The sequence below is a fragment of the Labrus mixtus genome, chromosome 11 (assembly GCF_963584025.1).
Source record: "Labrus mixtus chromosome 11, fLabMix1.1, whole genome shotgun sequence".
NCBI classification, from domain to species: domain Eukaryota; kingdom Metazoa; phylum Chordata; class Actinopteri; order Labriformes; family Labridae; genus Labrus; species Labrus mixtus.
In genome coordinates, this window is record NC_083622.1 from 11408511 (window position 1) to 11422765 (window position 14255).

General features: G+C 37.5%; 1 protein-coding gene across 1 annotated transcript; it reads left to right on the forward strand.

The window, feature by feature from the left end:
* The first annotated feature begins 561 nt into the window (after positions 1-561).
* On the forward strand, positions 562-14239 carry LOC132983623 (uncharacterized). The gene is made up of 15 exons (XM_061050010.1): positions 562-581; positions 1272-1548; positions 1973-2016; positions 3953-4235; positions 5103-5143; positions 5483-5765; positions 5943-5974; positions 6478-6757; positions 7758-7801; positions 9163-9445; positions 9715-9755; positions 10095-10377; positions 10555-10586; positions 11090-11369; positions 14122-14239. The coding sequence occupies exons 2-15, from the start codon at positions 1281-1283 to the stop codon at positions 14181-14183; spliced, it is 2256 nt and encodes a 751-aa protein (XP_060905993.1). The 5' UTR covers positions 562-581; positions 1272-1280; the 3' UTR covers positions 14184-14239.
* Positions 14240-14255: the final 16 nt, after the last annotated feature.

Sequence of the window (14255 nt, forward strand, 5' to 3'; positions counted from 1 at the left end):
TAACAATGACCACCATTAACTACAACATTTTAACCAGGATAGAGATGTAACAAAGTTCATGCACACTGTCCTCAACGGAGGCTCACATCATGCCCCCTTCAGACCAAGATGAGGACAGCCAAAATGATGATGAAGTGGTTCATTGAGTCATTTTGGCAATGTGTACTATTTTTTATGGGCTTACAGTTCATTTTACAGAGGTAGTAAGTTAAAAGAGAGCTCATACAATCTCAGTAGCTATGAAAGTAATAAAATAATAAAATGCATTTGTTCATTCGTGTGATGTAACAGTGTACTGCACAATCATTCTTTAAGACAGCTGAATATTTTATTGTAAGCGATCAGTAAAATGGGTGTTGGCTTTGAGGAGCAAAGGGGCTGGGTTAGTTAAGGCCCCATGAACAAACCTTTACGTCAAACCTGTCTGCCTTCAGACTAGAGCCAAAAACTACACAGCACAGGGCTGTCTTCGACTTCCAGATAATGGACGAGCAAAAAGTAGAAATGTGACTGGATTTTAAACTTTTTTTTTTTTTTGATGATAACAAAAACATTTTGACGTGAACAAAGACAGAAACAAGGTGAGTATTTTTTTTTTTTTAACGTCAGCTTACTAAGACGTCGACGATTGTCGGTAAGTGGAGGAATGTTTCGCTCAAACAACGGAAGAGAGTCAGTACCGTTATCTTTTTCTGAAGTTACTTTCCTTTTCTCGAGTTGTATTCAGGTTTGTAAACACTCGAATACTTTAAGTGGGTTAAGTAACATCTAACTAGATAGACTGCAAATATAAGGGTTTTAGCTAAATGGCATTATTATCAGAGTACATTAAACCAGGAAGCTGAAGTTGGTTTTAAGTTGGATATTCGAGAGAGAGAGAGAGAGAGAGAGAGAGTAGGAGGACGGTAACCTCTCCCTCTACCTCGCCCTAACCGAGCTGTGTGTGTGTGTGTGTGTGTGTGTGTGTGTGTCTCTCTCCATGTAATGCTTGTAAGTCGTGAATAAGATTTCCAAATGGATCTAGAGAAATCTGCAGCCTTTGATTAATAACTACTGAGTGACCCATCAAAAAGTTTCAAATGTTTTTTCTTTATTAAAAAAAAAGAAGAGCTATTTTTAAAAATGTTTAATCAGACTGTGATGACATGCTACTTGTCAATAACTCTGGTATTTATGAAATGAAATAAAAGGATCCAATCCAAATATGTACTTTCTGTAAATGGCACTCGTCATAATCTGCATATTCTATGATGTTATCTTTTGTTTTCCAGCTTGAAAAAATGACGACACGGAGGATGCTGTCTAAAACATTGGAACATTTGAGTTCTGGGGAGCTTGAGGAATTCTGCCTACATGTTGAATTGGAGAAAGGTGTCCCCCTCCTCTCAGAACTCGATCTAAAATCAATAGACTCAGAGAAAATAGAGGAGCTGATGGTGAAGAGATGCAGCGAGGAGGAGTGTGTGAAGTTGACCAGAAATATCTTAAAGAAGATGAACAGGACTGATCTCGTGAAGAGATTGTTTGATGACAGACGGGAGTCCGAAGGTTAGACAAACACAAAGTCTTCACACAATACAATCAAGGCATTTTAAAAGTCATATATTTCAATTAATGAGGAAAGCAAAACCGTCACCTTACAAAAATAGCAGGTAAATATCTTACTCATTGTTATATTATCTTCAAAGACCCAACATTAATCCATCATGAGCACCAACAAACATTTACTACTCTGTGTGCCTTTGAATTGTCTCCCGGGGATAAAATAAAGTTTTTTGAATTGAATTGAATTAGCAAAGTTACCGTGGAAAGGAAAAAATCCTTTAAGAGGCAGAAACCTCGAGCTGAACCAGACTCATGATGAACAGCCGTCTGCTGAATCTGTGTCGGGTTTGGAAAGTGGGATAGAGGGAGATGCAGGAAGAGGGATAGAAATAAAATTGTTTTTCTTTTGCATTTATTTTTTCCTCAGAAGAACACTCTATGGATGAAGAGCCGCTTTCACTGACCCAGAGGGTGAGTATGTCACATCACTCTGACTTCACACAGCGTCACTATTATAGAGTCCACCTCGAACGTTATTTATTTAATGCTGATAAAAAATATTATCCTTTAAGTAACATTGACCTGTTCTGATGTTATATTCCTGAATATTTTTCATTTATTTTACTTTAAAAAGAGATTAAAACATTTAAATCTTAGTTTATTTCTCTGATGACTCAAAAGGAAGATGTATGTCCAAAGTCACAGTTTAAAGGATGAATGTGCGACTTTTTTGATCCAGTAGATGTCGCCCTTGAGCACCAGCATTAAACCAAAACAAACTGCTGTTTGGCAACATCTCTGCCATACTGAATCCTCCGCTCTCCTCCAGCAGCACACTTACGACACCTCTCCACTCGCCTCCCATGAAGGAGTTATGAATTAGAACGCACCATAATAAAAATGAATTAAATTTAAAAAACGTTACTTGTCCCCGGGGGCAATTCAAATCATTAACAACCGTTAAGTGTAAGTGGCGGACAAACTTGTCCTTTGCTCGAGCTGCAGTTGCCTGTGGTCTGCATTGTTTTGTTAGCAGGCTAATGTTAGCATACTTTAGTTAGCTCGTAGCTTCACATTAAACATAAATTGACACAGAATGACAAAAACACACTTACTTGAAATCCAAATAATCAGTGAGTATGTTCTTCTTTTTTTCTCTAGACCTCGACTTAAACAGTTTTATGCACAAGGCCGTCCCGTCCATTTAAACATGATGTAAACACGGCTCTGACAACAACACAGCGAGCAGGACTAGAGCTTCTCACTCATTGCAGACAGTCACAACTCAAACAGACATTTACAGGATACACTTGATTTCTGCTGTATTTATGTGTAAAATGTCACACATTCGTCCTTTAAAGGCTTAATATGTGATTTTTTACACTTAAATGTAGCAGAAATCAATCCTCTGAAAATAACTCTGTGAGTCATGACTGTCTAAAATGAGTGTAACACCCGAGTCCCACTGTCTGTGATGTTTTCCAAGCTTTCCGAGTCCTATCTTCAGTTTGTTTACATCGCCCGGACGGCCGACTCATCCCCTCAAGTATAAAAGTTGTTTAATTGAGGGACTAGAGAAAAGAAGAATAACATACTGTACTCACTGATTAACTGTGTTTCTAAATCACGTAGGTAAATTTACATGCAGTGTGAAGATACGATCATAATAAAAATCGCTAGCATTAGCATGCTAACACAACAATGCAGCTCGAGTTGCTGCTGGATTAAAAAAAAATCACATTTTCTGCCTTTAAAATACTAGCAAAATGAAATGTGTTACATTGACATACAAAGAAAGTGCACATACTACTATCAGCACAAAAAGATGGTTTAAACATTGGTCCCTCCTGGGCTGGCCACCCCTTGCTCCGCCCCTTTAACAGACACTCTCTTGGAAGATTCATACAGTTATCTGATTTTTATTGCACAGTTTTAGACAAATGTACACCATGGAATTAGAATTAAACAAAAACTTAATAGAAAATCAAAGGTAAGGGCGCAGTGGTTAGTGCGCGCGCCCCATGTATGGAGGCTTTGGTCCTCCAAGCGGGCGACCCAGGTTCAAATCCGACCTGTGGCTCCTTTCCCTCATTCCCCACTCTCTCTCTCTCTCCCTGATTTCTGACTCTATCCACTGTCCTGTTTATCCATTAACGGTACAAAAAGCCCAAAAATAAATCTTAAAAAAGAAAATCAAAGGTATCAACCGTATGTTACTCAATGCAGAAATATAAGCTGTTTGTAAAAAAAGTAAAGTACTTGAATGTAAACATAACTATAGTATGATAACCATTGTCATGTGGCAGATGTACGTTGATCAGTCTTAAAAAAGGACAATTGATGAAATGTGAAAATAAATATCTGCACTCATTTTTTGCACCTTGAACATGTTCTTTTAATTTTTCAGGTGGAAAAGATGACATCTGTTATAGAACTGCTTGTGGAAATCATGGCTTGCCTAACAGAAAACCAGTGTGAGGAATTCAAGCAGTTGATCAGATATGAAGACTACGAAACATATAATTCATACAACCCTCGTTTGCTGTGGCAGACAAACCATCAGGACATTGCGTATGTTACAGTTTTGACTTTTGGTCAAAACTCTGTTGTGAAGACGATGAAGATTTTAAAGACGATGAACAGAACAGATCTGGTGCAGAAGTTGTTGGAGACCAGCTCAAGTTTCAAAAGTACGACCATGAAGACCAAAATAATTTAAAATCGTAAAACTGTCTCTAAAGCTATTTCACAAGTGTTTAAGTTACATCTTTCTCTCTTAACATTGTGTACAGATATTAAGACACATCAATAGGGCGCCACGAATGAATCCTAAAAACCCGGAAGTGAGTTAGCATTTAAGCGCCATGGGGTCTGTCCTATAAAGGTCAATGGCAAATTTGAATGAGTTTGTGGTTAGATGCCTGAAATAAGGTCTGTGGTTAACACAAGCTTAAAAGATGTTGGCGTTTTGTTAGACGAGATAAACTACGTTAGGTAATACCCCCACTTGTGAATTTTTAAAATGTTACGCATCCTTAAAAGGAGGTTGCTTACAAGTGGCTAAATGAGACTAGAGTGGTTGTAGGGGACATTAAACATCATCACGCCGGGAACTCTCTCACTAGTCCGCCTTACAGCCTCTAGTCGTGTTTTATAGTGCTCTTGCAAATATTAGATTAATAAACAACATATTAAGATACGGTTTTGCTAGCTTGTCAGAACTGCTGATTAGATCGATGTAGCATAACGATAATGACGTCAAAATCATCAGACCCTAGTGTAGTTCGCTTATAGTATAACGTTAGCTTTTTACTTCAGCTACGCATCAGAAACATGTGCAAGCCACAGAGCTTATTTTCTGCAATGATCCAAAATCCAATGCAAAAATCCCATAGGCGAATTCTCAATAGACCTCATGGCGATGCTACTTCCGGGTTGGCTTACATGAGTTTCATATTGTACCTCACAAATCATTACTAAACTATTTTGCCTGATAACATCTTTGTCATGTTTAAGATCAATCTCTCATGAGTTATTTTTTCCACTTTTTTCCTCAGAGAAACCCTCAGATGAACCACGCTCTGTCCTGTTGGAGAAAGTGAGTAATCACTTCACATCTGTCTGATTTACACATGAACATGAACATTTTGAAGAAATATGATTACATTTGAATTAATCTGTTTTTCACAAAGCTGAAGCTTTATTCAGGTTGAGCGTTTTAGCAGTAATGTTGTACAGCAGATTCATAAATATCCTTGACAGTGCTTATGAGATGAAATGTCAGCACATAATCTTTTTCTGACTTTTTCCTTTAACAATAATCAATATAATAAAAAGTATATCTATCAGAAACACCCAGCTCAACACCTTAAGAGACACATTTAAAATTGTCCTAGTTGATTAAGCAAATGTCCCATGAGTGTGTTAACTATTCCAGGCAGCAACAATTGCAGCTGTTAAAGACCTGCTTTTGGAAATCCTGCATTCTTTAAATAACGGGGAGCTCCAGAAATTCAAGAAGTTTCTGCCGTTGGCCTTTCGAAAGGACTCCAAAGACATCTCACATTTACTGAGACACTCAAACGAGCGTACAGTAATATTGGATGTGATGGTGCAGACCTACGGGCGACAGTCTGTGGATGAGACCAGAAAGATTTTAAAGAAGTTGCACAGAGATGATCTCGTCCAGATGTTTTCAGAGACTAGCTCAGAACCCAAAGGTAAGACAAATAAGAACAAAACAAATATTTGATAAATAAGATTAATACCTTTGTTAAATTTGATTTCTTTAGGTTATGTTGTTGTTACCTTGTAAAGCAGCTGAACCTTATTAAAGTAGATCAAAGTCTCATTAAAATCAGATAATCTTCGTAGTCACAAATGTCTTTTCTCCTCAGTGGATGAGCATCAACCTCCAGTCTTTGAAAAAGTGAGTCCGTTTTTTACATATCACAGCCTGATTTGTCTGATGCAGATTAAAAAACATCCAAGTCTTTGAACATTGCAAATTATGATACAAACCAAAACAAATGGATATAATTGGTTGTAAAGTTTAGCTCTGTAGTATTTAAGTTCTGTATTTCAGGTGTTTTAAAGGAAATGCTTCATGTTAAGTGCTGTGGAAGATTTCACATGTTGCATTAAATCATGTAGTTGTGTTCAGTTTAACAGGGATTTAAGGGTGAAGGGATAGAGGGGATCTCCTCTGTTATGTTGCTACAGCAAATTACAAACATTAAAAACAATGTGTTTTTAAAAAACCCTGTAAACATAGCCAATAAAATAAATGTTACCTGTTGTATTAATCTCGAGTGATCATGGAGAATATTCAGATAACTTCCATACATCTCTGATTAAATCCCCAGAGATGTTCCTTTTTGATTTTACCATTGGAGAAATGACTAATTTCTTTATTGTCTTTGATATTTTTAGACGGTAAAGGAAGATGTGAAACATGTTCTTTCGGAAACATTGAGTGGTTTGAAACTTAAGGAGTTTGAGAAATTTAAGTGGGTGCTGCAGCTCACATACTTCCAGAGGAGTTTTACACGAATCCAGTGGCACAACATGGAGTGGGCAACAACTCCAGATGAACTGGTGCATCTGATGGTGATGAACCAGCAGCCTGTGGAGGTGACCAAAGAGGTTTTATTGGACATGAACAGGACTGATCTAGTTGAGAGGCTGATGGGGACAGACTCAGGACTTCAAGGTTAGAGAAAGAAAACAACCACTGCCACATTACACACATTTATGTTTAAAGATATTTGATATTTCACAATTACAACAAAAGTAACAAGATCACAAATAAATGATTTTCTATTCTCAAGATAACAAACCTGTTTTATACCAGTGGGTTAATTTTTCTAATCATATAAAAGTGGCGGAGTTAGCTTAATTTAACCAATCACAATCATCACTGCGTCTGCCGTCAGAAGATCGTTATATCCAACAAACTCTGAACTAAATAAAAAATAAGAAGAAGTTCAAGACAAATGTAAAATCATACGGGACACATGAAGTGTTGGTCGGTCTCTCTCCCTCCTCCGCTCTCTCGATCAGCTGCAGGAGCTCCAAGATCAAGAGATCTGATTGTTCAGTGGCGGAGATTTTTAGGTGTGCAGCAGGTTAGGTGTGCAGCATAGGTTACCGTGGTGATATACCCAGGTAAGAAGTGAACCACCTTCGTAGGACTGAAAACCCAGGGTTAACCCTGAAGTTACCTCGCTAACCCCAAATCCTGCTTCGTAGTACAGACCTCTGGACTTTTCAGTTTAATGCCAGATTTATTCCTCTGCGTCTGCTAAATGAAATTGTGAAATTGTAACATTAGCCACTGACCTTTGTTATGTCGGGGTGACGGGGGGGGGGGCTAATATAATGGTAGGGGAAACACTGACATTACTCTTTGCTATATTATCTACAAAGACCCAACATTAATCCATCACGAGCACTAAGAAACATTTACTACTCTGTGTGCCTTTGAATTGTCTCCCGGGGATAAAATAAAGTTTTTTGAATTGAATTGAATTAGCAAAGTTACCGTGGAAAGGAAAAAATCCTTTAAGAGGCAGAAACCTCGAGCTGAACCAGACTCATGATGAACAGCCGTCTGCTGAATCTGTGTCGGGTTTGGAAAGTGGGATAGAGGGAGATGCAGGAAGAGGGATAGAAATAAAATTGGTTTTCTTTTGCATTTATTTTTTCCTCAGAAGAACACTCTATGGATGAAGAGCCGCTTTCACTGACCCAGAGGGTGAGTATGTCACATCACTCTGACTTCACACAGCGTCACTATTATAGAGTCCACCTCGAACATTTCAATTAAAGGTACAAAAACTAACGTTATTTATTTAATGCTGATAAAAAATATGATCCTTTAAGTAACATTGACCTGTTCTAATCAATATTTTCTCAAAGAGCTGATAAAGCAAAGTACACATAAGGTCCTGGCATCAATGATATTTATACTTATAATGTGAAGAATTTCACAACTCAAACAGACATTTACAGGATACACTTGATTTCTGCTGTATTTATGTGTAAAATGTCACACATTCGTCCTTTAAAGGCTTAATATGTGATTTTTCACACTTAAATGTAGCAGAAATCAATCCTCTGAAAATAACTCTGTGAGTCATGACTGTCTAAAATGAGTGTAACACCCGAGTCCCACTGTCTGTGATGTTTTCCAAGCTTTCCGAGTCCTATCTTCAGTTTGTTTACATCGCCCGGACGGCCGACTCATCCCCTCAAGTATAAAAGTTGTTTAATTGAGGGACTAGAGAAAAGAAGAATAACATACTGTACTCACTGCTTAACTGTGTTTCTAAATCACGTAGGTAAATTTACATGCAGTGTGAAGATACGATCATAATAAAAATCGCTAGCATTAGCATGCTAACACAACAATGCAGCGCGAGTTGCTGCTGGATTTTAAAAAAATCACATTTTCTGCCTTTAAAATACTAGCAAAATGAAATGTGTTACATTGACATACAAAGAAAGTGCACATACTACTATCAGCACAAAAAGATGATTTAAACATTGGTCCCTCCTGGGCTGGCCACCCCTTGCTCCACCCCTTTAACAGACACTCTCTTGGAAGATTCATACGGTTATCTGATTTTTATTGCACAGTTTTAGACAAATGTACACCATGGAATTAGAATTAAACAAAAACTTAATAGAAAATCAAAGGTAAGGGCGCAGTGGTTAGTGCGCGCGCCCCATGTATGGAGGCTTTGGTCCTCCAAGCGGGCGACCCAGGTTCAAATCCGACCTGTGGCTCCTTTCCCTCATTCCCCACTCTCTCTCTCTCTCCCTGATTTCTGACTCTATCCACTGTCCTGTCTATCCATTAAAGGTACAAAAAGCCCAAAAATAAATCTTAAAAAAGAAAATCAAAGGTATCAACCGTATGTTACTCAATGCAGAAATATAAGCTGTTTGTAAAAAAAGTAAAGTACTTGAATGTAAACATAACTATAGTATGATAACCATTGTCATGTGGCAGATGTACGTTGATCAGTCTTAAAAAAGGACAATTGATGAAATGTGAAAAGAAACATCTGTACTCATTTTTTGCACCTTGAACATGTTCTTTTAATTTTTCAGGTGGAAAAGATGACATCTGTTATAGAACTGCTTGTGGAAATCATGGCTTGCCTAACAGAAAACCAGTGTGAGGAATTCAAGAAGTTGATCAGATATGAAGGCTACAAAACATATAATTCATACAACCCTCGTTTGCTGTGGAAGACAAACCATCAGGACATTGCGTGTGTTACAGTTTTGACTTTTGGTCAAAACTCTGTTGTGAAGACGATGAAGATTTTAAAGAGGATGAACAGAACTGATCTGGTGCAGAAGTTGTTGAAGACCAGCTCAAGTTTCAAAAGTACGACCATGAAGACCAAAATAATTTAAAATCATAAATCTGTCTCTAAACCTATTTCACAAGTGTTTAAGTTACATCTGTATCTGTTACATGATTTATAATAAGATTCATTGTGCACAGATATTAAGACTTATCAATTGGTTTACCAATATATCTCTTTGATTTATGTTGTACCTCACAAATCATTGCTACACTATTTTGCCTGATAACATCTTTGTCATGTTTAAGATCAATCTCTCATGAGTTATTTTTTCCACTTTTTTCCTCAGAGAAACCCTCAGATGAACCACGCTCTGTCCTGTTGGAGAAAGTGAGTAATCACTTCACATCTGTCTGATTTACACATGAACATGAACATTTTGATGGAGTGTGATTACATTTGAATTAATCTGTTTTTCACAAAGCTGAAGCTTTATTCAGGTTGAGCGTTTTAGCAGTAATGTTGTACAGCAGATTCATAAATATCTTTGACAGTGCTTATGAGATGAAATGTCAGCACATAATCTTTTTCTGACTTTTTCCTTTAACAATAATCAATATAATAAAAAGTATATCTATCAGAAACACCCAGCTCAACACCTTAAGAGACACATTTAAAATTGTCCTAGTTGATTAAGCAAATGTCCCATGAGTGTGTTAACTATTCCAGGCAGCAACAATTGCAGCTGTTAAAGACCTGCTTTTGGAAATCCTGCATTCTTTAAATAACGGGGAGCTCGAGAAATTCCAGAAGTTTCTACTGTCGGCCTTTCAAACGGACTCCAAAGACATCCCATATTTACTGAGACACTCAAACGACCGTACAGAAATATTGGATGTGATGGTGCAGACCTACGGGCGACAGTCTGTGGATGAGACCAGAAAGATTTTAAAGAAGTTGCACAGAGATGATCTCGTCCAGATGTTTTCAGAGACTAGTTCAGAACCCAAAGGTAAGACAAATAAGAACAAAACAAATCTTTGATAAATAAGATTAATACATTTGTTCAATTTGATTTCTTTAGGTTATGTTGTTGTTACCTTGTAAAGCAGCTGAACCTTATTAAAGTAGATCAAAGTCTCATTAAAATCAGATAATCTTCGTAGTCACAAATGTCTTTTCTCCTCAGTGGATGAGCATCAACCTCCAGTCTTTGAAAAAGTGAGTCTGTTTTTTACATATCACAGCCTGATTTGTCTGATGCAGATTAAAAAACATCCAAGTCTTTGAACATTGCAAATTATGATACAAACCAAAACAAATGGATATAATTGGTTGTAAAGTTCAGCTCTGTAGTATTTAAGTTCTGTATTCCGGGTGTTTTAAAGGAAATGCTTCATGTTAAGTGCTGTGGAAGATTTCACATGTTGCATTAAATCATGTAGTTGTCTTCAGTTTAACAGGGATTTAAGGGTGAAGGGATAGAGGGGATCTCCTCTGTTATGTTGCTACAGCAAAATACAAACATTAAAAACAATGTGTTTTTTAAAAACCCTGTAAACATAGCCAATAAAAGAAATGTTACCTGTTGTATTAATCTCGAGTGATCATGGAGAATATTCAGATAACTTCCATACATCTCTGATTAAATCCCCAGAGATGTTCCTTTTTGATTTTACCATTGGAGAAATGACTAATTTCTTTATTGTCTTTGATATTTTTAGATGGTAAAGAAAGATGTGAAACATGTTCTTTCGGAAACATTGAGTGGTTTGAAACTTAAGGAGTTTGAGAAATTTAAGTGGGTGCTGCAGCTCACATACTTCCAGAGGAGTTTTACACGAATCCAGTGGTACGACATGGAGTGGGCAACAACTCCAGATAAACTGGTGCATCTGATGGTGATGAACCAGCAGCCTGCGGAGGTGACCAAAGAGGTTTTATTGGACATGAACAGGACTGATCTAGTTGAGAGGCTGATGGGGACAGACTCAGGACTTCAAGGTTAGAGAAAGAAAACAACCACTGCCACATTACACACATTTATGTTTAAAGATATTTGATATTTCACAATTACAACAAAAGTAACAAGATCACAAATAAATGATTTTCTATTCTCAAGATAACAAACCTGTTTTCTTATACCAGTGGTTTAATCATTCCAATCATATAAAAGTGGCGGAGTTAGCTTAATTTAACCAATCACAATCATCACTGCGTCTGCCGTCAGAAGATCGTTATATCAAACAAACTCTGAACTAAATAAAAAATAAGAAGAAGTTCAAGACAAATGTAAAATCATACGGGACACATGAAGTGTTGGTCGGTCTCTCTCCCTCCTCCGCTCTCTCGATCAGCTGCAGGAGCTCCAAGATCAAGAGATCTGACTGTTCAGTGGTGGAGATTTTTAGGTGTGCAGCAGGTTAGGTGTGCAGCATAGGTTACCGTGGCGATATACCCAGGTAAGAAGTGAACCACCTTCGTAGGACTGAAAACCCAGGGTTAACCCTGAAGTTACCTCGCTAACCCCAAACCCTGCTTCGTAGTACAGACCTCTGGACTTTTCAGTTTAATGCCAGATTTATTCGTCTGCGTCTGCTAAATGAAATTGTAACATTGTAACATTAGCCACTGACCTTTGTTATGTCAAATAATAAAATATTGTATTTCTGATCTCAGGCTGACGTCAAGCATGGCCCTTTAAGGTTTGTGAAGATTTATTAACTTTTTATTTTTTATTTCTCCTCAGAGAAACATCGGCCTGAACAGCCCCATCAAGTGAGTAAAGTAAAATCAGAAACACATTAAACAACAAGGTTTCCATTTATTTCATTTTATTGTTACAGGAACAAAATTATTCTCATCTTGATAGTAAAGTGGTGGAAAAGGTTTTCAGCTGCAGATGGTAAAGAAGGAGGACAAAAAAAGTACCATGTTGTGATGATGTTACGAAAAGAACACACTTAAGAATACTTTGTTTTTATAGAAATTGTTGGAGCCAAAATGTGGGTTTATGTTTTGCCCTTTAGTTTTCCTTTGGGTATGTGTGTGTGTGTGTGTAATCCCTCTACTGGACACTGGAGCCTGAGCTGATTCTGTGCTCCAGGTGATGGTAGCAGGTGAATGAATAGTTTTCAACCCTGGCAGCATGTCAGAGGTGAGTCTGATTTTATTTAATATACCAGATTTGTCTATTATTTATGGATGCAGTGGGACATCGTTTCATCCTTAGAGCTGAGCACGAATCCTAAATGGCTTCCACATTCATCCATCAAGTGACTTTTTTTAGACAATATTGGATTGGTTAAAATTGGTCACTCCAGTAATCTTCAAATCTGAAATCACCATGGTGTCGCTGTGACTAATGTACATGATATTTATTGTTGCGATAAGCTGTCGAGGTTGTCCTTTGCCTGTCAGCACCTGTGTGTCTGATCAGACTTAAAGCTGTTTGTTTGCTCTTACTGACATTGTTTCCTTTTTTATAGATCCTTGTTTGTGTTTTACTTACTCTCTGATGTATGTTGCTTTAGATAAAAGCGTCTGCTAAGTGAATTGTAGAATTGCAGAGAAATAATAATAATAATTGAAAAAGAGTGAATACTGATTCTGATGGGTTTGTGTAAATCACTGTGGAGAGTCAGTTATAACTGTGGTGTGGTGGTTGAAGAAAGGGTTAATCATCAGGGTTTTAGGTTCCTTTAATCTGAATGATAGGAATCTATGAATTCTGTATTTGTGGAATTGTGGTTATTAAAACGGAACAAACAAGTACAAATGAAAATGTTTATACAAATTACACACAACCTCTAATAAACATCAAAGACCTCAATTAGCAAGGTGATGTAGCCACATGGCTTAATTGCTGGTTAAAGTTGTCATGTCGGAGATGCGTGATCTTGTCTGGCTACACATTCAAACATTAGAAATGCTAAATACACACATCAGCTTTCTTACACCATGCTGTCTAAATGAACATAAACAATATGCATTTAGCTTTCAAATATCTCGAAGAATGCAAACAAATTAAAAGTATTTCCAGTCATGCTAACAGAAAGAAATGTATGAAATAAAAACAAGAAGCACTTTTATTATTGAAGCACAATCTCCAGCTCTCACCAAAACATACATTTTACTTATTGACTGCAAAACTTGTACTTTCGATGCTGACTTTCTCTGTTTTACTGCAGCTTCTCCACATGTGCAATCCTCACTCTGGAGTTGTTAGTCTTAAAGGGGCAGGGGTCTTTTTTTACAATAATACTTTATTTGTATGGCACATTTCAATACAGGTAACAAAGTGCTTTACGACAGACAATAAAGGCAAACCGAATATAAAAGCAGCAGACAGGCAGTAAGACAAACAGACAATAAAAGCAGACTTATAGAATAAAAGATTAAAATTCAAAATGAAACCACAGAGTAAAAACTTTTTTGTAAAACAATGTCTTAAGTAGAGAAGTAAAACAAAGGACTGACTCTGCATGTCTGATCTCCTCTGGCAGGCTGTTCCAAAGTCTGGGGGCTCAGTCAACAAAAGCCCTGTCCCCTTTAGTTTTCAGCCTGGACCTTGGAACAGCCAGCGGAGATCTGCCAGAGGATCTCAGACTGAGTCCTGGTTCATAAGGGGTTAAAAGCTCAGAAATGTAGATGTAACAATACTGTCATAACTTAATGTTGATGCTGGTGAACTAAAGTTTTGTCTACAGTTGAGATGAAGCCCATAAACGCTCTCTGATTATGTTGACTCCATCAGAAATCCACCATAACATCACTTTATTGGACACTTCGGCAAACATTGAGAGGCTTACGAAATAAAGAGCACAAGCTATTCAAGCAACACCTGCTGCAAATCACCCAACAAAAAGGCCTCCCAGTAGCCTCAGAACG